At 44.8% G+C, this 27080-nt stretch overlaps 2 protein-coding genes across 2 annotated transcripts in view; one reads left to right on the top strand and one right to left on the bottom strand.

Annotated features, from left to right (window-relative positions):
- ENY2 (ENY2 transcription and export complex 2 subunit) overlaps window positions 1-27080 on the top strand; it is a 53075-nt gene that overhangs the window by 7501 nt on the left and 18494 nt on the right. The gene's annotated exons all lie outside the window — the stretch shown is intronic.
- The window catches only part of NUDCD1 (NudC domain containing 1), a 57265-nt gene that overhangs the window by 18216 nt on the left and 11969 nt on the right, over window positions 1-27080 (bottom strand). The window contains exons 3-7 of the mRNA XM_083516750.1: window positions 26328-26513; window positions 22061-22244; window positions 18171-18356; window positions 16839-17049; window positions 5427-5571 (exon numbers count right to left, since the gene is read on the bottom strand). Coding sequence (XP_083372876.1) covers window positions 5427-5571; window positions 16839-17049; window positions 18171-18356; window positions 22061-22244; window positions 26328-26513 — 912 coding nt within the window. The remainder of the gene's footprint in view (window positions 1-5426; window positions 5572-16838; window positions 17050-18170; window positions 18357-22060; window positions 22245-26327; window positions 26514-27080) is intronic.

Below are 27080 nucleotides of genomic sequence, written 5' to 3'. Positions count from 1 at the left end.
CAGTCATGACTGACTCTGGGGTTGCGGTGCTCATCTTGCTTTATTGGCCAAGGGAGCCGGCATACAGCTTCCGGGTCATGTGGCCAGCATGACTAAGCCACTTCTGGCGAACCAGAGCAGTGCACGGAAACACCGTTTACCTTCCTGCCGGAGCAGCGCACGGAAACACCGTTTACCTTCCCGCCTATTTATCTACTTGCACTTTGACGTGCTTTCAAACTGCTAGGTTGGTAGGAGCTGGGACAGAGCAACAGGAGCTCACCCCGTCGCAGGGGGTTTGAACCGCCAACCTTCTGATCAGCAAGTCCTAGGCTCTGTGGTTTAACGCACAGCGCCACCTGCGTCCCTATAATAAGGTTGGTAAACAAGGTTAAAACTAACCATGGCTTGTTAAGTATTATGCCTGCACCATGTCTGAATAATTACTCTGAAAGGTGCATTTGTTTTTCCACCAGGCTAATCAATCTATTTAAAGAGTCTTGCTTTCAAGGATTATCGCCATAGTGGATGTCAATCATCACAGGCTTCTTCAGAGCTGGGATGAGAGATTCTTTCATAACCAAGATAAGAAACAGAATTTTATCGTAGTTCCACCGCTGTGCTGAAACCTGAGATAACGCACCACGATGCATGGAACCTTGAGAGGATGCTGCCTTCCGCCGTAACAGAAGTACACACTCAAAACCTGGGATCAGAAAAGTTCACTCTGTAAAATCCAGAGCAAGGTGGGGTGCTTAGGAAATTATTATGAAGGTTAGGACTGAAAATGAAGGGGATTTGAGTGACTTGAGCACAGGGAGCAGCATTTAATCCTATTGATTATAAGACTTCAGGAGCAGCTGACGCAATGAGGCAATGACACCTTCTCAACAGCGGTGTCGCAGCATCATATTCTCTGCATTTTCTCTTGGTAACTTTTAAATGATTCTTCAGGTGCAGAGAGTCCTGCAATCCAAGTCAAAGCATGCTTGGTCCTAAGTAGGTCATACAAAGTTATTGGGACTTCCTAAAACACAAACAGACCTTGAATAGAATTGCAGCAAATTTATTATATCCTTGCATATATAGACTTGGGGTTTGGGAGTGGTTTTTTTGGGTGGAGGGATACTGAAACAAATGCATATTATAAGTTAAGAGAGTGAACAAAAGCATAGATCTGACATTTCACATTTTACCATCTGTACCATTCTCACAAACAAAACAATTTTAATTACAGTGGTAGCTTGGGTTACAGACACCTCAGGTTACAGACTCTGCTAACCCAGAAATAGTACCTCAGGTTAAGAACTTTGTTCAGGATGAGAACAGAAACCGCGTGGTGGCAGCGGGAGGCCCCATTAGCTAAAGTGGTACCTCAGGTTAGGAACAGTTTCAGGTTAAAAACGGATCTCCAGAACGAATTAAGTTCTGAACCCAAGGTACCACTGTACAGTATGCTTTTTGTTCTGAAAACACGCGCACACACACTAATTCCTGCAGTGTTTACTGCTACTAACATTGTATTCCAGCAGGCAATATGCAGAAATATTTCTAGGATTTAAAGTTTTAAAATTTCCCAGTAAGCTATTTAAACAGTAACAGTCCAAAGAATTTTTTCGGGTACAAATCATCCTCAAGAGAACATTTTCCCATACCATTTATTGTTTCATCTGGCTTCATTTCATTTTTCTTTTGGTGGGGCTGCGATTTCAAAGCCCCAAAACAACCGTGTGAAGTTTTCCTTCCCACCCCTATCTTCTTGGTAGGTAGTTAGTATGTGTGGGGGTGGCATTGGTGATGGAGACAATAATGGCTGACTAATTTCAGCTGACTGGGCCCAGTTTTAAACACATAATTCTTAATCAGTCTATTTGTTACAAAATCAAGGCCTGTACAGATTCCTCCAGTATGATAATGCCTGCCACTAATGTGATACAATTATGCGAAAGAGTATTTTAAAGAAAAAGTGGCTTGTCTAATTATTCCCTTGCTGACGGGTATGAAAAGTTGCTTTGTGCAACCTAATGAGGTACGTTTCTTGCCATGCATTTGATTTGTCAATGAACTAGGCAAATTTTCCACTCTTTAAAAATATAATAAAGGTAATATATCTTCTTTACCAAGAATTTTTTTGCAGGTACAACAGTTTGCTTTTTTTAGATTATTATTAAAAATATCTGTAGACAGCCTAACATCCAAAAAACCTTGAAGCGGTGTACAGAAGGATCATATATATATATATATACAATGACAACAACCAAAATAAAAACTGCTGCTGGAGGCATTGTAATGGTATCAGCTTGTTGATCTGCCCAGAAGGAGAACTGGAAGGATCAGAAGTGTCAGGGCACTGTGGCGGTGAAGGAAGAAACATTCAACCAGTCAGAGGACCAAAGGGCAGCTAGTGGAGCATCAATAACTGGTACCAAGAAAGGAAATTTTGGAGAACAGGTTAAGTGGAGCATCCAGTGAAACACAGAACCAAGCAGGTGAGGGAGATTGGATACAGAGGGAAAGTGAAGGCAGCAGAGGGAAACAGGCAGAGAAGGAAAAGGCAGCACAGAAGGGGAAGGCAGGCAAGTGTTGCCTCAAAAGCAGGCATAGGCAAACTGGGCCCTCCAGTTGTTTTGAGACTACAATTCCCATCATCCCTGACCACTGGTCCTGTTAGCTAGGGCTGATGGGAGTTGTAGTCCCAAAACATCTGGAGGGCCAAGTTTACCTATGCCTGCTCAAAAGTGTTGCCTCAGTATACGTGAAGGAGCGTCTCCACTCTCATCATTCAGACCAGACACCGAGGTCCAGCACTGAGGGCCTTCTGGCAGTTTCCTCACTGCAAGATGTGAGTTTACAGGGAACCAGGCAGAAGGCCTTCTCAGTAGTGGCGCCCGTCCTGTGGAACACCCTTCCATCTGATGTCAAGGAAATAAACAACTATCTGACTTTTAGAAGAAATCTGAAGGCAGCTCCCATAATCCCTGACCACTTGTCCTGTTAGCTAGGGATAATGGGAGTTGTCGTCCCAAAACATTTGGAGGGTCAAGTTTGCCTATGCCTGCTTTTAGAAGACATCTGAAGGCAGCCCTGTATTGGGAACTTTTTAATGTCTGATGTTTTACAATTTTAAATCTATGCTGTAAGCCACCCAGAGTGACTGGGGAAACCCAGATGGGAGGGGTATTACTACGACTACTACTACTTCTTAGTGGGACAGAAGGGCAATACAAGGAGTTCTGGGGTGGGTGGGGGGGAACAACCCCAGTAGCAAATCAAAACAAGGGGAAATAGGGGTATAGGCAGGGTCCTTACACTACAAAAGCCATAAGCATTATTTGCCAATTAGGTTACTGTGGCATGACCATACAGAGGGAATCATGTGATAACAGGAGCCCCAAACTAAGCATGAGTACAGTGGTCTCTGGAGACAAAAGACATCTTGGCATACTAAAGAACTCCAAGGCATGCAGGCCTTGGGGTTGGGGCAAAAGATCCCACAATTATTTGAATCTTCCAGTGACTCATAAGATAGAATAAAATGCATGACCAACAGCTACTCTAGAAAGGTTTGTCTGAAAAGTCTTTAGCATGCAGCAAAAACGTAAGTGTGCCCACTGCAGGTGCTTCCACATAAAAGCTCATTCATGAAACACTGGCTATTATCAAGAAGAATCAAGTCTAGCTCAAAAGTTTGCACATTATTGTAGCACAAATAATGTACTACAGCATCTCAGTTGTTTCCAAGAATGTTTTGAATCCTAGAAGATTAAGTTGAAACATTATAACAAATATGAAGATACATCTCAGACAAAAAGTATATTAAATAACACTTCCTATGAATTTGTAGCACATTATCAAACTTTCAGTCAAAATAAATAAAGATTTTTATTTTTTTTAAAAACTACCCTTTATATGCATGCCTGTGGGTGAAGAAGGAATAGATTTGAAAACATGGGTGTTGGCTTTTTTTGTTCAAGTAACACCATGTACAGATTTCTGTTCCTGATGTACTTCCTAGACTCAGTTTCATAGATAAGCTATGTGTACCCGACTCCTCCTGTGCCTCCCTGGATGTGGAAGAGACAAGTAGTGCATGGAAATAAGGATCTTGGACAAAAAATGCCCCTATTATCAGCTGTGAAATATCGGAAGGCAGGCTATCTCAGTATCATCTGAAGCTGTTGAAAAGAGCTTCAGCCCACAAAAGCTTAGCATCACAAGGCATTTGTTAGCCTTTGAAAGGTGCCCTGGGACGCTACTCTAATAGCTGTGATAGCAGAGCCTAGAACCTTGGAAACAGATGCTTTAAATTACTGTTGTCATCTCTCTCTCTCTCTTTTGAGGAAGTAAATAAACTACCGAAGTACCATCATCAAGGTAACAACTGAGCCATAATATGGTCAGCCACCACACAGCCCAACCACCTGCCTATACACGAGTCTTTCAACAGTGAAATCAGTGCAGGATTCTCAGAGCTAAATACGTCTATGAATCCATTGCTGTACTATACCACCATATCACCAATTCAGACATAGGCAGACGTGAGCCTTTACCAAGCATTTGTGGGTTGAACTAGATGCGGTAAGAAATGTGTTGGTGCTGCTGAAAACTGAAAGCTTCCCCAGCTTTGGCCATAACATATAATTAAGCAAATGGGGTGCTGTCAAGTGTTTCCACCAGCACTCCACATTGTTGATCTGCCACTGGAGATTGGGGTAGGAAGCACAATAATGACACCCACCCAAGGAGTGGGAACTCAATGTAGCATTGGTGGTTTTAGCAGTTTAACTGTTCCTCATAACAACCTTGTCCTGGTTTGCTCCAAGCGTCAAGGTCAACAGTAGATGGGTGTTCAAGGGCCACATCTCGTGAACATATACACATGCATACAAACTTACTCTCTCTGTCTCTCTCTCTCACACACACGATCTCTCCCCACTGGACTGAAGGACAGACCGGAGAGAGAGAGAAGCACTCCTCTCAACCCGCCAAACAGTTGTTCAGAGCTTTCAGGACAAACCACACAACTGCTAAACAAACGCCCACCATGAGTGTCAGTCAATGTTGAATGTCTAGGGTCCCACTGGGCAACCCGGGGCAGAGATTCCAGCTAGGAAGGGGGAAATGCCCCAAGCCAAACCTCCCACAGGGCCCTTGCGGACCCCAACTTTACAGCAGAGAAAAGGCAGAAAGGGGTGACTCTTCCTGTGTGCCTCCCCCCGATCCCCGTTGCAGCTGCAGTCCTCTCAGCCTTCAGCTAGTGAAATTTAGCAGCGGTCAGGGGCACTAGCAGAGGGCTGCAGGTTGTCCATCCACATGTGTGCTAGGTAGTAAGTTACATTGACTTATGGGACTCGCTTCAGTGAGATTGACTTAAAGATTCTGCTACAATTTGATAAGACTGATTTCCCTCTTAGAATCAAAAGAGTTCTCTTTGATCAGCACTTTACCATTTCATCAGAGGTTAGATGCGTCAGACGTTCAGCTATTGCGGCACTCTTGGCTGGATCCATGACATATTCCCCCCGAGAGTCACCAACAATCAGTTCTGGCCACGAAGGTCCCACTTCCTTCTTAATCAGGAAAATCTCCAAGCTGTAAAGAGATGAAGAGATGAATATTGGTAAATTTGATGCGTGGGACAAAATTATCAGTATCGGGTAGTATCCAGCACTGAAGGAGTGGAAAGGCAGCTCATACTATATTTCCCTGTCCCTCCCCACCTACACACATGTACTTCCCCCACCTATGCCCCCCAAATCTTCATCAAAATCTAGATAGGGAACTTTGTGGGCTGCAGTGAAAGGGAGATTCACCTGAAATAAAACAGAGCAACATTGCACCACTTGCACAAGGTTCCTGATTTACATGGGAGAATTTGGAATTTATGCACAATGGTTTTGTTACTTCCATAGTAAAATGATTTTGTCCCCAAGATGCCAAAGCAGTTTGACTTTAACGGGAAACCTGCAAGAGGCTCATGTACTAGCTAGCTAGAAAATTGTAGGAAAGCTTTTAAACTGACACTTGGAACTATGCATAATGAAAGAGTTAAAGGCAGTTCTCTCCATTCTATTCTGACCTCCTACTTCCAGCAATACTTGTAGATCTGTTTTCAAATTGTACATATAAGTTAGCTTGATATTATACCGTCCTCTGTCAGAATGCCACATGGCTGCCCCTTGGACCTTGCCAAAGTTGCTGAAATCCAGGGCTCAATGCAGCAAGCGGCCTTTTAATTTATAAAAATGGGGGAGGAAATATTCTCTAGATTGCATTCAGCAAAGAAGAGGAGCCATATAAACATAACAAATCTCCCATTTAGAGAGTTTGCCTCTCTAAATGTACTCCAAATCTTACATGATAAATTTGTATTGTGGAACTCGCAGGGAAGTAACTTGTTTAGTGCTGAAGAATTAATACTTCACTTTGGCACTTAATCACAAGCTAATAATTACTAAGCCACTCTGGCTTTATAAATTCATAATTTAGATTAGCTGCTCATTCCTCCCTTCCCCATACCCATTATTAAAAGGTCACTCTTCTTCTAAATATTGCATTAACTATCCAATGAAAACTTCACCGAAGGGGGGGGGGGGAATCAAACTGAGATATTCCGGAGCAATTCCAAACCAATTATGAAAACAAGATGAAAACAGATAATCAAATTGACCTCTCTCAGCTGGAGTTAGCTGCCAAACTGCCCCCAAGTTGAATTCCTTACACCATCAGATCCTCCCCACTAAAAACCCTTTCCAGTCCCTTATTGGTTGTATCTGCATTCTAGACGAATTACTAAATATGAGAAATGAAGACAAGCTATCAAATCAGGCGCCTTGTTTCCATTAGTGGCCACCCTGGTGATTCTAGCAGGCCCCAAAGCAATAGACTTCCTTTGCTGTTTGCCTCCATTAACTGGTATTCAGAGATGATGTCTCTGAACAAGGTATCCTAACGAGTTAGTGTCACTAAACCATTTCTTCTCCTTGGCTTATAACTGAAAGCTTTTCTTGTATAGGCTGCTGTTGCTGGGTTACTAGTTTTTTGGTTGGTGTCTTAATTTTATTGCATCAGACATATTTAAACAGGTTCTTGTATTATGATTTCAATTGTATGCATGTTTCTAAACATATATTGGTTATTAACATACAGCAACACATATTTGCTACCAATGGAAGCCATATTCGGAAGGCTATTAGTTTTGAAGGGCAGTGTAACATCTGTTACTTAAGCATGCAGTTGTATATACCACCAGACATCCAAGTCTTCCATAAGCACTAACATTAATAAAGATTAATCGAGACACAGAAAAGTGAAGCATATACTCCTAGGACCACCAGGCATATGCAACTGGGCTAGTTCAACAGTTTAAAATACAGTGGTACCTTGGGTTAAGAATTTCATTCGTTCTGGAGGTCTGTTTTTAACCTGAAACTGTTCTTAACCTGAGGTACCACTTTAGCTAAAGGGGCCTCCTGCTGCTGCTGCGCCACCGCCGTGCGATTTCTGTTCTCATCCTGAGGTAAAGTTATTAACCCGAGGTACTATTTCTGGGTTAGTGGAGTCTATAACCTGAAGCATCTGTAACCTGAAGCGTGTGTAACCCGAGGTACCACTGTATATATGAAATATAAAATGATAAATACACACACTCTCTCTTACAAAAACACCCTGATCAATTAACATAGAGGGGTCAGAGGTCACTAGTATTTGGCCTACCACTAGGGTACTCTTCATCAATATCCTCCCTCAAACAACATACTCCCTTAACTGAACTGGCAAAGTAATGGGTTTGCCTCCAGATGCCACACAGATGGACGGCTCTGCGTCAGGAGGCAAAATGTGCCGGCTTACAATCTGAACCTGGAAGGTCAATTTTTTAAATTGAGTTTTTAATTACATCCACTTAAGTACATCCAGTTTCGCTGTATCTCATTGTATGTGTATATTCTGACAAGTTATAATCTATCCAGTGACTATGTGGTGAAGGGCAGTACACAGATTCTTAAATTAGTAGATATATAGTGTAGAAGGTAATTTGTGCAGCAAACATTGTGTGTACAAATGAACGAACCCAGCTTCATTCTCTTTTCTTTTATTAAAGGGAAGATGATGCAAATGAAGTTTACACTCATACATATGCATGGCCCAACTTGCTATGTTTGCATGATTTTGATGCAGAAGCACTTTCAAACATGTGGTCTCCACAAGCACAGTTGAAGTGGTATTTCATTGCAACATTTTATGAGTTCTCTGTCTTAAGATGCTGTTAGCATTTCTCATTTTCCTGATTTGTAACTTAGCAGGTGCTAAGACAGGCATGGGCAAACTTGACCCTCCAGATGTTTTGGGACTACAACTCCCATCATCCCTAGCTAACAGGACGTGGTTAGGGATGATGGGAATTGTAGTCTCAAAACATTTGGAGGGCCGAGTTTGCCTATGCCTGTGCTAAGATGATCTGCAGATCTGAGTGCTAAGATCTATTACAGGTTCAAGTGTCAAACCTACCTTGATGGAAACCATCTTCCATGTGGAACAGCAGGGAAGCCACTGCTATAGTATCCAGAAGTTCATAACTCCTGTCCTCTCAATCTTTACCATGAGAGTGTACTGTCTAAAGGTAACATGTACGTAGTATGTGTCAGGGAACTGCCATCAGAGCATCAGGTGGTGGAGGGACTCAGGCAGGATGAAAGAGACTCAACTGCTGAAGCAGGGACCAGCAGGGGGAGGAGTGGGTCTCTGAGGGAATGCGAGCAGGAGGGAGGGCTCAGGGAGGCTTCCAGCGAGAACAGTGGGGAGGTATCGGAGTCTCCCATAGGGAGACCCACACCTCGCAGGAAACTGTCACGCCGTGAGTCCAGGAGACGCGTTTCCGTTAAGGAACTTCTTTGCTGGAAACGCTTCCGCAGACAGCCACTGTCGGACTCTACTAGTGACTAGAGCAGACATGTCTGAGGAGCTCCGTCACACACGGAGGTTTGTGGGGTCGCACAAACTCTGAGGGAGCACGTTTTCACGCACAAGCAGCTAATCAAACCCTCACAGCAGTCCGACAGTCTTTGTACGCTGCCTGTGCAAGAGAAGGCATCATGAGCGAACCAACCGGAACCGGAGGAGCAGGGGCTGGAGCTGGTCCAAGCTTGGAAGATAGATACCGAGCGTTGGAGGTTCAACTGGCCCTGCAGACGGCGAGGTTGGAGGAGAGAAGGGCTCAGGATGCAGACAAGAAGGGGAGAGCCACGCAATTCCCCAGAAAGGTACCAGGATTGGTGCAGAAATTTGGGGGGGACCCCAAGGACTACCATGCTTTTAGGACAGAGATGCAATATGCCCTTAATGTGCAGTTCGATGAGTTCCCTGATGAGGAATCGCGAGTTGCTTTTGTAATTGGGCATCTTGAGAAAGGGGCTAGAGACTGGGTTCGACCCCTAATGGCAACGCACAATGACATACTAAAGGACACAATGAAGTTCTTTCGTGCAATGGATATCATGTTTTCCAGCGATATTGAGGAAGGGGTGGTGCGCAGACAGCTAATGGCTTGTAAGCAGGGAAGTCGATCTGTCCGTGAATATTGGACTGAGTTTACCATGCTGATTCACAGACTGAGTTGGGATTTATCGGCGCCACCCGTTCAAATGCTATTTGAAGAAGGTCTTTCTTCGGGGGTGAAAGACGAGCTGGCACGGAGCCCCAGGGCGGAGTCTATGGATCAGCTGACCAAATCTGCGCTGACCATAGGAGCGCGGCAGGAGGCAAGAGCCTTGGAGAGGCGGGAAGGGAGAGGGGAACGTTGGAAGGAGTTCCGCATTCCAGACATTCCTGAGCCAGCTTTCCCGCCGGCAGAGCCGATGGAAATCGGAACAGCGCGCGCGCGCGCATTTTCAAAAACCAGCGAGGGAGCTAAGAAGGAGGGAAAGGGCCCCCGGAAATGCTATCTCTGCCAACAGCCAGGCCACTTTGCCAGAGTCTGCCCCCAGAGGAAGGAATGGCAAGGGATGGTGGGAGCTGTTGAGGGGGGAGAAGAAGGGGGAGCGGAGCAGGTAAAAGCCAACGCCTGGTTGCCACAATTGGGGCACTGCAGCCAGGCCAAAGAGCAGTGAAAGTGCCCGTGCCAGAAGCTCCTCGACCTGCTCTAGTGATTGAAGTGTCGCTAGAGCTGCAGAATGGGCACCCCCTAAAAATAAAGGCGCTATTGGACTCAGGCAGCTCCTGCAATTTTATGAGCAAGGAGTTTGCTGCTGAACACCAGATACAGACCATCCCTTTAAGCAACCCCCTGCAGGTGACCACGATTGATGGCAGGGAGTTGTTGGGAGGAGGAGTCCGCTTGCAGACTGTCCCAATGATAATGAGGGTGGCAAGGCACACAGAACTGATAGCGTTTAATGTGGCCACCCTGGGAGGCGCTCCCATTATTTTGGGAATGAGCTGGCTAGCTCTACATGATCCGCTGGTTGGCTGGCATCAAAGAGTGGTGTCCTTTGGTTCAGCACATTGCCTAGAACACTGCAAAGGGGAGAAGGGTTCAGCAGGGGCCCAAGCCACCCTAGCAGGAACTGAAGTCATGGGGAAGGTGAAGGTACCACCACAGTATGCAGATCTCAGCGACGTGTTCAGCGAGAAGGAAGCTGACCAACTACCACCTCATAGACCCTTTGATTGTCAGATCAATTTACTCCCAGGAGCACAGCTTCCCGTGGGCAAGTTGTATGCCATGTCAGACAGGGAAATGCAGGAGTTGCGAGGGTTCATTGACAAGAACCTGAAGAGAGGCTTCATCAGAGAGTCCAAAGCAGCAGGGGGGAGCCCAGTGTTCTTTGTGGACAAAAAAAATGCGGACAAGCCGAGACTTGTATGTGATTTTAGGCGGCTGAATGCAGTGACTGAACCGGTGGCGTTCCCTATGCCCAGAATTGATGATATTTTGACCAGGGTGAGGAAGGGAAAGATTTTCACAAAGCTGGATCTAAGGGGGGCGTACAACCTGATACGCATAAGGAAAGGGGATGAATGGAAAACCACCATGTTTACCCCTTTGGGGGCGTTTGAATACCTCGTTATGCCATTTGGATTACAAGCAGGCTCCGCGTGTTTTCAATCTTTTATGAACCACGTGCTGGGCCCTTTGCTCTACAAGAATTGCGTTGCCTTTCTAGATGATGTGTTGGTGTATTCTGAGAATGAGGAGCAACATGTGAGAGACGTCAGAGAAGTGTTGAGCAGACTGCAAGCCAACAGGCTGTGGGTCAAACTGGAGAAGTGTCGGTTCCATACCAAGGAGGTGGAATTCCTGGGGTACCGCCTGTCAGACAAGGGATTGGCCATGGATCCCGGCAAGGTACAGGCAGTGCTGGAATGGAAAACACCCAAAACCAAGAAGGATGTGCAGAGGTTCCTAGGGTTTGGAAACTTTTATCGTAAGTTCATCCGCAACTTCGCCCATCTGACGGCGCCCATCACTGACTGTCTCAGCAGTAAAAAGAAGTTTGTATGGACGGCGGAGGCGGAGCGAGCGTTTGAGGAACTGAAAAGGGCCTTCGCCTCTGAAGAACAACTTCTGCATGTGGATTTACGAAAGAAGCTAAGGGTTGAAACAGACGCATCTGACAGAGCCATAGGGGCGGTGCTTCTTCTGCAGCCGGGGAAGGAGGAGTCAGAGTGGCGTCCGTGTGCCTTCTTCTCGCGGAAGCTGAACAAATCCGAGAGGAACTACACGGTGTACGACCGAGAACTGCTTGCTATTCATGAGGCGTTCCGGAGATGGAGGCATCTGCTAGTTGGTGCACAACATAAAGTGCAAGTGTGCACGGACCATAAAAATCTAGAGTACTGGAGAACGGCGCGAGTGCTCAACCAAAGGCAGTTGAGATGGGCCCAAGAGTTCTCCAAATTTAACTTTGAGATTTGTTATGTGCCAGGCCCAGAGAATGTTAGGGCGGACGCTCTCTCACGCAAACCTGAATATCTGGAGGGGGAGGGAGCACCCGAAGAAACCCATATCATTCCAGAGGACCGCTGGGTGTGTGGGGCGACTTTGGTGGGGCAAAGGGAATTGGTAGAGGGTACGGTGCAGGATGCATACGCCCAGGGGAAACTCAGGGATCTCAGAGGGGAGGAAGACAAATCCGGTGGTTTTGAGGAGAGAAATGGGGCATTGTATTATAAGGGAGCGTTATATATACCTGAAGGGGAATTGAGGGAGAAGGTACTCAAGCAGCTGCACGATAGCCCCACAGCAGGGCACTTTGGGCAACACAAAACCATGTGGCTGGTTACCAGGGAATTTTGGTGGCCCAAGGTCAGGGAAGATGTGCGGGAGTATGTGAGAGGGTGTGAACAATGCCAAAGAGCCAAGGGGGAGAGGCAGGCGCCGGCTGGTTTATTAGAACCACTGCCCACACCTGAGAGACCGTGGGAAGCAGTGGCAATAGATTTCATGACTGATCTGCCAAGGTCTAGAGGGAAAACAGCCATCATGGTTGTAGTAGACCTGTTAACTAAAATGGCCCACTTCATAGCCTGCTCCCATGCGGTTACAGCAGAAGAAACCGCCAAATTGTTTGTAGAGAATGTGTTTAGGTTGCATGGCGCCCCCTTGAGGGTGGTTTCAGACCGAGGGAAACAATTTACTTCCAGGTTCTGGAGGAAGCTCATGAGCTTACTGCATGTAGAGGTTAATTTCTCGACGGCCCGTCATCCTGAAACCAACGGGCAGGCGGAAAGAGCAAATGGGGTTCTCCAACAATATTTGAGGTGTTATGTTAATGACAATGAGAATGATTGGGTGGAGAAGTTGGCGTTGGCAGAATTTGCCTACAACAATGCAGAGAACGTGTCCACGGGGATGAGCCCCTTTTTGGCTAATCACGGGTGCCATCCCAGAGCCTTCCCAGGGGGGGAGGGGGAGAACTGGAGCGTTCCAGCTGCAGAACAGTTCGTGGAAGAAATGGAAGCGATCCATCGCCAGCTCCAACTCAACTTAAACAGGGCTAAGGAGGAATATAAGAGGCAGGCAGACAAAAACAGAAGGGAAGGTGAAAGCATCAGGGTGGGGGACCAGGTGTGGCTGTCAACCCAAGGGTTGCCATTCAAAGGAGGTTGTAAGAAATTAAGACCCAAAAGGCTGGGTCCGTTTGAAGTCATACAGCAGGTCAATCCAGTGGCTTTCAGGCTCCGGTTACCGAACCACATGAAGCTGCACCCAGTTTTTCACAGGTCGTTGCTGTCACCGTATAGAGGAGACAGTGAGGGGAGGGTCACTAGGGGACCAGCAATGGAGGAGAAGGAACACAGCTACCATGTAGCGGAGATCCTCGATTCCAGGTGGAAGGGAGATCAAGTAGAGTATTTGGTAATGTGGGAAGGGGAACCGGAGTCGGAAAACACCTGGGTTAGGGCAGAGGATGTCAATGACGAGGTTTTAATAGAGACTTTTCATCAGAGGTTCCCACGTAAACCTCAGCCTGTAGCGAGGTTCCGAAGGGAATACTTTGCCACCACCGACGAGGAAGAGGAGTTGGAGGGGTTCCCAGATTCTGAAGAGGAGGAGGATTCAGCTGGCCAGGACGACGATCGATGGAGAGAATTGTTCGAGACGTCAGAAGATGAGGAAGATTCGTTTCGGGGTTTTAGCCCTTCACCTCCCAGGGGGGAGGAATTGGGAGGGGGTGAGGGGGGCCCTGGAGGGGAGGTGGATGTCAGGGAACTGCCATCAGAGCATCAGGTGGTGGAGGGACTCAGGCAGGATGAAAGAGACTCAACTGCTGAAGCAGGGACCAGCAGGGGGAGGAGTGGGTCTCTGAGGGAATGCGAGCAGGAGGGAGGGCTCAGGGAGGCTTCCAGCGAGAACAGTGGGGAGGTATCGGAGTCTCCCATAGGGAGACCCACACCTCGCAGGAAACTGTCACGCCGTGAGTCCAGGAGACGCGTTTCCGTTAAGGAACTTCTTTGCTGGAAACGCTTCCGCAGACAGCCACTGTCGGACTCTACTAGTGACTAGAGCAGACATGTCTGAGGAGCTCCGTCACACACGGAGGTTTGTGGGGTCGCACAAACTCTGAGGGAGCACGTTTTCACGCACAAGCAGCTAATCAAACCCTCACAGTATGCATCTTCTATTTTTAAAAGAAGGCACTGTCAAACTGGGGACAATGAAGATTTGAGTACGGTGTGTTACCTGCTCTAGGAGGCTGTTGGAAAATGGAGAATACTACTAATTAGCATGCCTACTGTGTCATAGTATATTCCACACTATAATTATATATATTTTTAATAACCACGTCAAAAAAGTTGTTTCAGTGCTAAGGTGCTGTTGTGCAAGTAGGAGGCAAATCTGTGCACAGAAGTGCCTGGTTTTTGCTGGGACCATCACTCCTGCTCCTCTGCCAGGTTATGTGTGCAGCAAGAGGAGTGTTGCGCCACATCCCATGCAGTTCCCCAGTCTTCAGGGATTAATTCTTGGGGGGCAACAGAGGCTAGAGAGGGAGAGCTCTGTTCTGTGTGCAGAACAGACGCTAGCATCCAAGCCAGAACTCCTAACTACTGCAATATGAGTAATGATAAGTATCATGTTTATCCTTCCAACACTTCCAAGTTCTAAACGGAGTGTGCATCCTGGTCACAACCATGCTTACAGTATTTGGGAAACAGCCAGTGCTTTCTTCCTAGGAAAAGAGGTGCAGGAACTCCAACCTATTTTGGATGGACAACCAAAGCTGTTGTCTTCACCTAAAAACACCAGGATTACACAGGTCTTCTCAGGAGAGGAGTGTTCCGGCTGCAAAAGAAGCTCTGGAAACAGCCATTGATTTTAAATGAGGCTTCCCAAAGTGCATGCAAAAGATTATGTCACTCAGCATGGTCTGAAGCAGATATGTTTCACATATGTACTTCGTTTTGATCTCTAGTTCAACCAAGGCCACCTGGCTAAGTGCGCTGTTCTCAAAGCTATGAAGGGCTTGAATCTGGGACCTGCTCCATACAGCACATGTGCTCTACAGAATCAAGCTATGGCACTTCCAGTTCCCCTTCTCCTATACAGAAATATATGTTAAACTTTTTTTTGCCTATTAGAAGGTAGGGGTGGAAAAGCAAAGGCAATATTTAAAAAAAGCTTTACAGGAGGAAAAAGAAAAGGAATCTGGAAGATCGAATCAGCATGCACTTATCTCCATTTCTAAAAATAGAGTGCCAAATGTAGCTCATACCACGCCTTTGTTTTCAAACACTTAAGTCAGAGGAAAAACTTGTTGTCAGAAATGATCCTTGCAAATCTCTTAATTAGCTTTGCGGAAAGAAAAGCCAGCCAAATCAACCCGAAACACTGACAGCTGGAGGAAAGATAATGGGGATAGGAGAAGCATTGAAATAATCCCATTGTTTTCAACAAGTTAATTGAGATGGAAAGAGCTTTCGCTTTCATGATCAACATGTGATATGATTAGAAATGGCTTTTTTCAATTCCAAAATGATCAAGAGAAAGCACCACTCACTTCATATGCGGTTACAAAATGTATGACTAGAGGGCTATATGCATTTGGATTGAACAGAATTCCTAACCTTCTCTGCAAATAGCTAATCAGAATGTTTAACATGCATCTTTATTTTGGATCTTACAATCTATGTGGAAATTGTTCAATTTGGTTTTGAACTTTCTGATGTTTTGTTTATGAATACTTTTGTTATGTTTGCAGTTACGTAATTATTTATATGTCGTAAGTGGCCTTGAGCACAGTTTTAACTTTGGCGTACAAATAAAATGATTGATTAAGGTTGTAAAAACAACAACAAAAATCTCTTGGAACCTGGATAGATTTTCAAAACTTTAATCTGAAGCAACAGTAGACATCTCTAAGTTATCCATGCCAAGATGAGCTAAAGCATTTTAATTTTCAGTCTATAGTTCTCCTCACTGGAATGAAAATAGTGTTGCTTTCATTAAAATAAATTAACCTCCCTCAGAGAAATCCAATACTGAAACTGGCCTAATGAAAGACATTTGTTTAATGATTGTTCCCATTAAATGGACTGAACAAGTTACATTAGCATCCAGTGCTGAGTTACTCTCTTCCTTTATTTAAGACTACACACTGGATTTATATAGATCTCTAGATAAATAAAGCTCTATAGATCTTGCTAAAATGGTGAATACATACATGCTGAACTCTAAAGTGTCATAATTAATAATAATATTCTGTGGTGGCTCCCCGTTTGTGGAATGCTCTCCCCAGGGACATTCGCCTGGCGCCTTCATTATACACCTTTAGGCACCAGGCAAAAACGTTCCTCTTTAACCAGGCCTTTGGCTGACTGACATCCAATGCACTTTTAAAATGTGTTAGGGTGGGGGGATTATTGGGTTGCTTTTGTTTTTATGATATATTTTGTGTTTTTATATTGCGACTTTATCTTGTGAACCGCCTTGGGACCTGCGGGTATAGGGCGGTATACAAATTTAATTAACAACAACAACTGCATATACCCCACTAACTTTGCTGTTGCAGCAGCCTGCTTAGAGGCACAAAAGGTAATAGTATTAAATCACAAGCATTCATTAAAGAGAAGACATAATTTATCAGAAATTCCTATCGAGCAACAAATGTACTGGAACTAGTGGAAGGCCTTGTTCAAATTCTGTTCAAATTCCAGTGTCTCTCTTTATAAAATGTCTACGTACGACTAACTGTGATGAGTTTCTGTTTCCGTGAAGAAAAGGAAGCAGCCTGCAAGGAAAGGAAGCACACCTAATAAGACAGTTCACAGTATTACACACTTTAGTGCCCAGGGCTATTGAGCTACTTAGGCATTCAGCTATACAGACACCAGACTAGACTACTTAGTACTGCAAGAAATACCTATTATTTTCTTTAATTATCCACGTGGAGCTTTCGTGATCAATCGATGAAAAAAGCGTTCCTTCTAATACAGGGCTGAGGGGATCTTTCACTGCGACACTGAGATGGCCTGGAGAAAAACGGACTCGAATGTCCTCTTTGGCAAAGTCTTCCGGTAGCTGAAAAGTAACCGTCAAATCATCTTCAGTCTCTTGCCAGTAGTAGAGAGGTTCTACAAACCAAGAACACAAAAAGGAATGGATCACTGATGGTGAACTGCAACACTAAGCACACCTGTAGGACAGGCAGGGTGGTGTAGTGGTTGGAAAGATGGACTACGACCTGGTAGAGATGTGAAGGCCTGGGAGAAAAAACCTGGAAATTTGCAGAAAAAGATGTTTCTCTCTCCCCTTCCCTGTTTTTTTCTGAAGTTTTCTGAGTGAATCTTTTTAACTTAACATGGAAAACCTGCGCCAGAACAAAGCAGAAGTTAAGAGGGGACCCCTTGCATAAAACAGAAACATCACACTAAGATTACCCTCTGTAATCAATTCAACATACCAAGCGCTCCCTGTTGTTTCAACGCAGCATCATATAATCAATTAAGTGAAATGCTGAGCCTGTGGAGAGGGGAAGCAATAATTTTCCTAATCCCTGCAGGTGATCAGCTTTTGTCTCGAGGCATGTACTTGTTAAGTCTGCTGAATCCTCAGGTAATGGTCATCAAGCTATTCACCCTTCCAAATAAACAAGCTGCATCTTGCTCATTTGGAGAACTGACAGGTTGGTTTCTGCACAGAAAACTTTAAAACCATACTACTAACACTTAGGGACGCGGGTGGCGCTGTGGGTTAAACCACAGAGCCTAGGACTTGCCAATCAGAAGGTTGGCGGTTCGAATCCCCGTGGCGGGGTGAGCTCCCGTTGCTCGGTCCCTGCTCCTGCCAACCTAGCAGTTCGAAAGCAAATCAAAGTGCAAGTAGATAAATAGGTACAGCTCCGGTGGGAAGGTATATGGCGTTTCCGTGTGCTGCTCTGGTTCGCCAGAAGCATCTTAGTCATGCTAGCCACATGACCTGGAAGCTGTACGCCGGCTCCCTCGGCCCATAAAGCGAGATGAGCGCCGCAACCCCAGAGTCGGTCACGACTGGACCTAATGGTCAGGGGTCCCTTTACCTTTACCAAGACTTAAAACTGTGCTGAATGTACGGTGCACTGAATTTCTAATACAAATATAAGCTACAAGACCATGCTTTGTTCCCTAGTGTGCCCTGAAAGGTGAGATAGAAATTTATAAAGCAATAATAAATAAAGAGCTAGTTGTCTAACCTATTGTCAGGAATGCAAGGTTACCTTTTTTGTTTTCCTCTGCTTTCTCCTTTTCACTTTTGTCGTGCTTATCCTCACCATTCTGTGTGAGAGCATACGGCTTGTATGAAATAACCATCAGGCCATCGCCACTTGGCTCTATAGCTGCATAATGCGGAACTGACTTTCCTTGAAGAACTCGACGCTTGGAGATTTCATACCCATGATCACCTGATCAAAAGAGAAACAATTCCTTTGAATGTGCTGACACCACCCAACCCTGCTCATCCCAGTTTTTAAAGGACAAAAATCTAACCCGCTGGCTGGTTGACTTTAACAGAAATCAACACGTTCCTCAGTTGGGAAGATCTTGAACATACAAAAAGACAATGCAGAAACACTGAGATAGGTGTCTGCAGGCTTTTCAATCTAGCAGGCTTTCAATATTCCTTGCATCACAGACTGCAAGGTAACCCCCAAAGCACTACTTGAAAAAAGTCAATTCTATCTGATTGCAGCGTCATGGGGTAACAGTGCGAGAAAGAAGTCAAACAAACACAAATGTCTCCAAGGTTTATGCTCTTCGACAAGACTTCTTAGCATAGTACCGTTGACTCTCACCTGCAGAACTGTAATGAAGACTATTTCTAGGCAAATGAAACCATTTCTGACCCCTTTCCTGGAGTATTCATGCTGCTTTTAAGCTTCCTGGGTACACTTGGCTCTGCTCTCATTACCTCCCTCTCTCCAAAGACAATTAAATCTGTAGCCAATTTGGAGAGTTTGATGAGACCATTTCTTTGTTTCCATATGCCGAGCTTCCTCCTGTCATATTTGGACTAAAACCTATATGGAAGTATGTCCTAATCCTCTTCTACCCACTTCCCAAATCCTCTGATGCATCCTTGCTAATATTTTTTTTATTGCAAATAGAGCTTGGCTAGTTGTTAAGGATTTGCCCCTCTGTATAGCCTTACAGAAGAATAGGTCCCTAGAATGAGCCCGTTTCCGCTTTGTCTTAACCTAATTTAGTAGCCTGTTTTGTTCATAAGATGTCCCCTCTAATAACTAGCACCTCACTCCTCTGTTGTTGCACAAAAATACCAGCATGCACTGGGCTTTCCTTGGATTCTGGCTGCAGGTATGCAAACCCAGCCCACCCATCTAGGTGTTTCCATTTATGCCAGACATAGCTTGCAAAACTGGGTAGCCCCACACAGAGGCTTACCTGAAAAATAAGCATATTTCAGAAAACAGTGAAAACCCTGAGACAGTATTATCCTAAGACTTGTTTTCTCCTTAAATACATACACTTAAATAAATACAGCACTTTTCAGCAACCTGTTTCATTCATCTGAAGCAGCTACATAATAAATATCCAGGCTGATAACAATACAAATTCATTTTGCTGCTCTAAAAGAGGCAATTCTCTATTGGTCTTCTAGCTATTTCGTTAGCCTTTTCTTTCCTACATTTGCTCTTTTGTGGTTTGTAATTAAAACCCAGCCCCCCCCCTTTTTAAAGTAACCATCAGTACTGTGTTGGAAAGACCTCAGGAAATGCATAAAATTAGATACCAATAACTGCTACAAGAAGGCAGCAGGATCTGTTGAACACAGGAATACAAACAAAGGCCATATTAATATTTACCGCAAGGTTCTTTGCACCAGCAGGTAACCTATTCTAAAAGATGGCTCCGAGGAAACATGGGAGTTTCTGTTCCAGCCAGCCATGACTGGTGCCTGAGGGCACTGAGTATTTCTGTACTGATCGGCTGGGGAGGGGAAAGAGAACTTAATACTGCCTTGATCTTCTTATTGCTTAGCCTTCGTGTGGGATGCACAGGAGCCATTTGTCTATATGAAAGAGTGGCACTGCAGTGAAAAATACTTTTGAAGGGAGAGTGGTACCAGCATGAAAGTGCAGTATACAGTGGTTTTACTGTGGGCATTGGATTTTTTTTGTAACGTATGTTGTTAGCCACCTCCAGAATACTTAACAGAGAGGCAGGGTACACAGTATTTTGGTGGTGGGAACAATAGTACAGTGGTGCCTCGCAAGACGAAATTAATTCATTCCGCAAGTTTTTTCTTCTTGCGAGTTTTTCGTCTTGCGATGCACGGTTTCCCATAGGAATGCATTGAAAATCAATTAATGCGTTCCTAGGGAAACCGACTTCAGACCAGGTCCGGGGACAGTCTGTCCCCCGACCTCTTCTGAAGGCTGGGGGGGGGACAAGGGCTTTTCTTCCCACCCCCAGCATTTTAAAAAACCCCGGGACAGCGGAGGGCTTCTCCGCTGTCCGGGGCGATCTTAAAATGCTGGCGGGTGGCATTTTAAAATCGCCCCGGGACAGCGGAGGACTTCTCCGCTGTCCGGGGCGATTTAAAAGCCCCTGGGAAGGCAGGCAGGGGGGACAAAGACTTTTGCTCCCGGCCAGCCTTCAGAAGAGGTCCTGGACCTCTTCTGAAGGCTGGCGGGGGCGAAAGTCTTTGCTCCCCCCGCCTGCCTTCAAAAGCTGTCCGGCCAAGGCTTCGCGGACCTCTGCCGGCATGCCGAAGCCTGTGCGCGCTGACATCAGCGCGCCCAGGCTTCGCGGAGCGCTCCGCCAGCAGCGGCAGCGCTGCCGCTGCTGGCGGAGACTTGCCGGCATGCCGAAGCCTGCGCGCGCTGACATCAGCGGGCCCAGGCTTCGCGGACCTCTCCTGCCTTCAAAAGCCGTCCGGGATAGCGGGAAGCGCTTCCCTGCTATCCCGGACTGCTTTTAAAATGCTGGCGCTGGGGAGCAAAGCCTTTCGGCCCCCGCCAGCCTTCCTGGACCTCTTCTGAAGGCCGTAGGGGGGGGAAAGGCTTTGCTCCCCACCGCTAGCATTTAAAAGAGGTCCCCGGAGATTTCCCTATGGGCTTTCGTCTTGCGAAGCAAGCCCATAGGGAAATTCGTTTTGCGAAGCGCCTCCAAAACGGAAAACCCTTTCGTCTAGCGGGTTTTCCGTCTTGCGAGGCGTTCGTCTTGCGGGGTACCACTGTATTGGTAAAACATCATCATGCCGCAACTATCCCAAGCCCTGCAAGGGACAGCCAACTAAGTGAAAAGGCAAATATTGTCCTGTGACAATATCAAATCACAGATTTGGTATTACAAAATGCCATGCGGAGTTCTCTTCTTCAGGATGCTCCATGCCATTCCTTCTTCTTCCATAACCCCTCTATTCCATTAACTTTTGCTCCAGTAAACTTGCATTCAATGCCTGCTAAGAAGGCTCAGTCCTCACTGGGCTGTTTTGGGGGTCCCCTCCCAGTGCATCTTAGAAGCTGAGAATTTGGGCCTAATAGGTGGTCTGAAAATACCTTAAAAATATTTGAAAGTGCTTTTCCTTGTAAAGACTTGTTTGTCCTCTGTGCAAAATGTGGGTTCCCCCTTGCAGCCTGCTGATACCAGCTCTTGTGCACAGATGCTGCTGTTTGGACCACAGAAGGATCAGTGCTCTGACAACTGAGTTGCAATTAGTATCTCATAATGATTTCGGGGGAGAAAGGAGAAGTTGCAAATGTGCTGCTTGCATCTGCCCTTAATGTCTGGTTCCAGTTCCATGTGTACACACACTGGTTGAAAGCCTGGGTTTTCATTATGGGAAATACTAACAAGGGGCACACAGCAGCCACATTCCCAAGACACCCATTGACTTAGAAGTCAGCCCCATTGATTTAAATTTGATTTACAACATGCTTGTTGCCTTGCTCTGTGACTATTTTATTCTCAGGGATCCAACAGTCCCCCAGATGACTTCAGATTCAGATCCTTCACTCAACTATCAAAAAGATGACAAAATTATTCCCAGCTACCCAAGCCATTGGAATGACAATTTCCTAAACATATAAGGAGTATGAGTCTCTTTTTCAGACACAAGGAAAGCAACAGCAAGTAAAATACTTACTCTCCTTGGTTGTTTTTGTAATTGTGACCCATTCCAAGGAAACATGGAAGCCACTGCCTTGTACATCCAATTCATCTTTTTCTACACGAAGGAGTAGTACGCCCACTGAATGAGCATCAGATTGCAAAAAGGAGATGCTGTGGACTATAACAAAGGGACTCCCGAATTCTTCATTGAATAGTATCTGAGAAGAGACAGACTTTGTGAATGCTACTGTGTCATGCCTTCTGAACGCACAATGCATGTTTCAGATCAAACAGATAACTCAAGGATGAGACAAGAATACAGTGCAGAGTGGGGGGGGGGGGAGAAGATGACACAGGAATGTTGGGTTTTGGTGGCATCTCTGCTCTAGTACCTGGTTCCAAAAGAGTTATTACCTTTTGGAAAATGATGAGGTACACACAGCACTCATTTGTCCAAGACATCCATCCAGCTTTATTGGCACTGTGAGTGTTATTACTTGAGAGGTTTAAAAATTCGCTGAAAGCATAGCGTCATTTTCATTTCAAGCATAGATTTTTCTTTCCATTTTTACTTGTTTCATGCATATAAATGATTTGATTCTGGTGCCTACAAATCTGACATTCCCACCACCCCTGGTAACTAGATCATTTCCACTATCTAATAAATGTGTGGGCAATGTACAGTCTGAAAAAACACACTTGATAATGAGTCTGCATTTTAAGCCCCGTAATTAGAAGGAAATGGGTTTTGAATAAGGGTTATGAGTTGTCATCAACTTTAGTCAATAGTATTTTTAACAATGGGTAGAAAAATTGACGGCAATCATGCTCTGTTACCAGTAAGCACCAGTGTATTCACTGAGCAGTTTTTGAGCATCAGAGAGCAAGCAGAGGGAAGAAGGAAGTTGCTGACTTCTCATATAAATGTTTTAATCAATAAATAAGCATTTGCAACCATTGTTACCTAGGTTTCAGTATCTGTATTTTCCTACTCTAGATTTTGTATTAACCCCCGCCCCTAAAGTTTTATTGTATGGCCTTTGTTGTAAACTGACACGGAAATAAAATTCAAGTTATACTAATGCTTGAAAATTTGGATATGCACTTGCTTAGGACAAATTTGCTTTTTTACACAACTGTTCACAGGAAACAGATTATTACTCTTTCATCTGGAAAATCAGCATGAGCTTGGTTTGCAAACTAGCAAGCTTTCCCCCACAGTATAAAGTACATCTAGATAAGTAAGGCCTTACAGTGAAAATATATGCCATTAAGTTGAAAAAGCATTACAAGCAAGTCTCCTTCCACCAGCTTTCTCTTTAAACAGTCCCCAACGATAAGCAGCATTAATAACTTAGATATCCTGTGCACTGAAAGAGATTTCAGACCGTGGAAAGTCTGAATATAAGCTTTTGTGTCACATACTTTTTATACGATGTACAGATATCATACCCTAGCAGTGCAATTATCTTAGAACCAGGAATTGGGTTTTTGGTTTTTTTAATGAACAAGGCAAAAGTCATACATTCCCTGCCTACTGCAGTTACCCCATACATGATTCTGAAATTAATATGCATAACGTTTTATTACTGGTAATCAGCTGCTGTCAGAGTTGGGTGAAGTGAAGGGAAATGGGGATGGATTATCTGAAAGAGGCTCAGTCCATGTATGAAATACCGATTGCCCAGACGGAGAAGCCCGTCGGAAGTTGCTGCTTTTTATGACCAGGTGGGTCACTATTGGCTCTTTGTGTTATCAGATTACTGATGACTGGGTAGCTTTAGTGCTGGGTATTGTTTTAACCCACGCAGGTGGCGCTGTGGGTTAAACCACAGAGCCTAGGACTTGCTGATCAGAAGGTCGGCAGTTCGAATCCCTGCGACGGGGTGAGCTCCCGTTGCTCAGTCCCAGCTCCTGCCAACCTAGCAGTTCGAAAGCACGAAGTGCAAGTAGATAAATAGGTACCGCTCCAGCGGGAAGGTAAACGGCATTTCCATGTGCTGCTCTGGTTTGCTAGAAGCGGCTTAGTCATGCTGGCCACATGACCTGGAAGCTGTACGCCGGCTCCCTCGGCCAATAAAGCGAGATGAGCGCTGCAACCCCAGAGTCGGTCACGACTGGACCTAATGGTCAGGGGTCCCTTTACCTTTAATTGTTTTGAAGCATTTCACCTGCTCAGTAAGATACGTTTTTGATACGTATGTGTAAGTAGGTGGGTTTATGTACATCACCATTTAATTTACATTTCAACCCCTCCATTTTCAAAACAGGTACAATAATGACTTGACTACAGTAGTGCTGTTGTTAATGAACCAACATACGCAAAGTGCTTTGAACCCTCAAAGCAGGACACAGATGACATGTTCTGCTGTTACTGTGTCTTTTGCCAGGAAGCAAGGGGGAGAAACAATCTCTATGCTGTATTATTCTCTCACAAAAACAGTTCAGTCAGTTTAGGATGCTGGGAAATAAAGCAAGCAAAGTGGATTCCTCAATGCTCAATGAAACCACTTATGGTATAAAGATAGGATTAGTGCCCATCTAAATGCTATTAATGTTAATATGAAATCCACAAATTTCTTCCACTGTTTATATTAATACTTAATTCTCCTGATGAATTATGGTTGCAGATCTATGTCTTGCAAACAAAATCAAATTTCACATTTCAAGTATCAACAAAATCACAGAGTGACTATGAAAGGCACACTTCGAAGGCAGCAACGTCCCCACGAGACACTTTAGAAAGATGCATACTTCTCATACGCCTTTTCACTTAATGTGCTTATATTTGCTTGACTTCACTTCAAATGCACTTTTACTATAATTACCGTGACTTGGTAACACTGAATGTAATGGGAGAAGCCATAGAGTACAACACAGGACTAGTGTGTCATAGGCAGCGCCTAGCCGAGTCCCCATAAGCTCAGGCTGCAGGGCGTAGAAAGGCCTTAAACAGGTAATCACAGTAAACAAATGACTTGGAATGAAGCAGCTTCAGACATTAAGAAGACCATAGCTTCAGCACTTGGCACTTCTACATCTGTTTTCAAATTCACTTAAAAACTATCAGCAGGAGAGATTCACCTGAGTACCTTTGATTGCTTTCTTGATGTGCTATCCAGATGTGAAGTCAGACCCCAGGCTACACATACAGCATGGCAACAAAATACAAGGGGACAGAAAAGAAAAGAAAAGAAAAGAAAAGACAAGACTGACTTTAGTAGCCAGTCAAAAGGTGTGCTGGCCATCTATCCTACAGGGTCCTGATTATAACATGACACCTCCAACTAGAGGTATCTGAAGTGCTTACAAAGTCCAGCAAGACTGTAGAGGTGAGCCCCACCCTCCCCTGTGCTTCCAAGCTTGGGACATGCTGAGAGAAAAGGTTTTGTCCCTGCTTGCCTACATCTCACTGCTTTCTGAACTTCAGTGAGGCTCAGTACAAGATCAAGGGGATCACTTTTCTCTGAGGCTTAGAATAAAACTTTTTTTTTTTTTTGAAAAAATGTACTTGCCATTAGATGCCTGTCCATACGACACCACCACATTTGGAGGCAGTATACCCAAGTATCAGAAACTAGGAAGGCACCACAATGGGTACATGCTGCCTTCATGCCTGCTTGTAAGCTTCAGAGATCTCTGGGTGGCAACTATTTAAAACCACATAATGAACTTATCAACTAATCCTGAAAGACGTTTCTCACTCTCTCATACAGTGGTACCTCTGGTTATGAACTGAATCCATTCCAGAGGTCCATTTGTAACTGGAAACTGCTCTTAATATGAGGTGCTATTAGCAAAAGCGTGCCTCTCATTGTGTGTGCACCTCTGACGTGCGATTTCTGCTCACATCCCGGGGCAAAGTTCGCAACCGGGAGCAGCAACTTCCGGGTTATCGGCGCTCGCTTGTAACCCGCAGCGTGCACAACCAGAGGCGATCGCAACCAGAGGTACCACTGTACTTTCTCAGTGTCTCTTCCGCCATTCCCTGTTCTACAGTCAAAATTCACCTTCTCTGTCTGCCATACATTCTCCTCTCCAGCTGACAGGGTTTCCTAGACTGCTCTTGTACATGTTAAGTAAGGTAGCATGGCTTGGATACCATATAACCGATTGGCAAGTTTTCTTGGACAAATGAAGGATGATCCAAGTTAAGGTTCTAGAGATCTGAAGACCTTCAAGATGCAGCAAGAGGGGAAAGAGCTGGTTTATACAGGAAGAGCAGGAGGCAGTAACTTCTAGCTTTGCTTAAGCACATTCAACCATCTGGAAATAGAAAAGCTAGGCTTTACAATACTTACTTCCCACTTTTCACATGAGCCATCACCACGTTTTCCTGTTCGAATCAGATACAGTCTTCCTGTTCCATCTGAAAGCGTAACCCAGGTGGAAGATGTGAAGTGTACAGATGCACAAAGGCGATTATCACAAGCTATCAAGTCTGCAGGAAGCCTGAATACTTCTCTGGGCTTTTTTAAGGCAGTGTCCTGTAAGTAGGAAACAAGAGCAGAGTTGAAATTAGACGAACGACAATCACACCTTGATGAACAAATGTTGCTGGCAAATGTTTGCAAGTTCACATATTTTATCAGCAAATAGTTTGGAATATAAGAAGAAGAGACACCTCATCCTTATTTCAGGATAACAAACTGCCACCATCCCCTTATTAGAAGGATGACATATGAACTGAGCCCTAGAGAAATTCATACCAGGAGAGTGAATATTAAGAAAAACCTACAGCTGGTACATGACAATAATAATTTTGAAGATCCAGTTAATCCCATAAAAAAAAGTTTCAGTGTTATTTGACTCTGTGTAGGTTTAAAGAGATAGATATATCCAAATACGAAAGACAAATATTGGAAAGGTGAAACAAGGCATATTTCAGCATAGTTTCTCATGGCACACACATGTATGACCTTTCTGGAAGGAGGTGTTAAATGATACTCAAATATGTCCAGGTATAATATTCTTCTGGTCCCAAAGAAGATTTTGTTGGGTTACATAAAGGTTATAATAGAAGCAACAGTTCTAGAGATAAGTAACTTACTTGC

The sequence above is a fragment of the Podarcis liolepis genome, assembly GCF_965112155.1.
Source record: "Podarcis liolepis genome assembly, chromosome: 8".
In the NCBI taxonomy this organism is placed as follows: Eukaryota; Metazoa; Chordata; class Lepidosauria; order Squamata; family Lacertidae; genus Podarcis; species Podarcis liolepis.
This window is presented reverse-complemented; position numbering and strand designations above follow the sequence as displayed.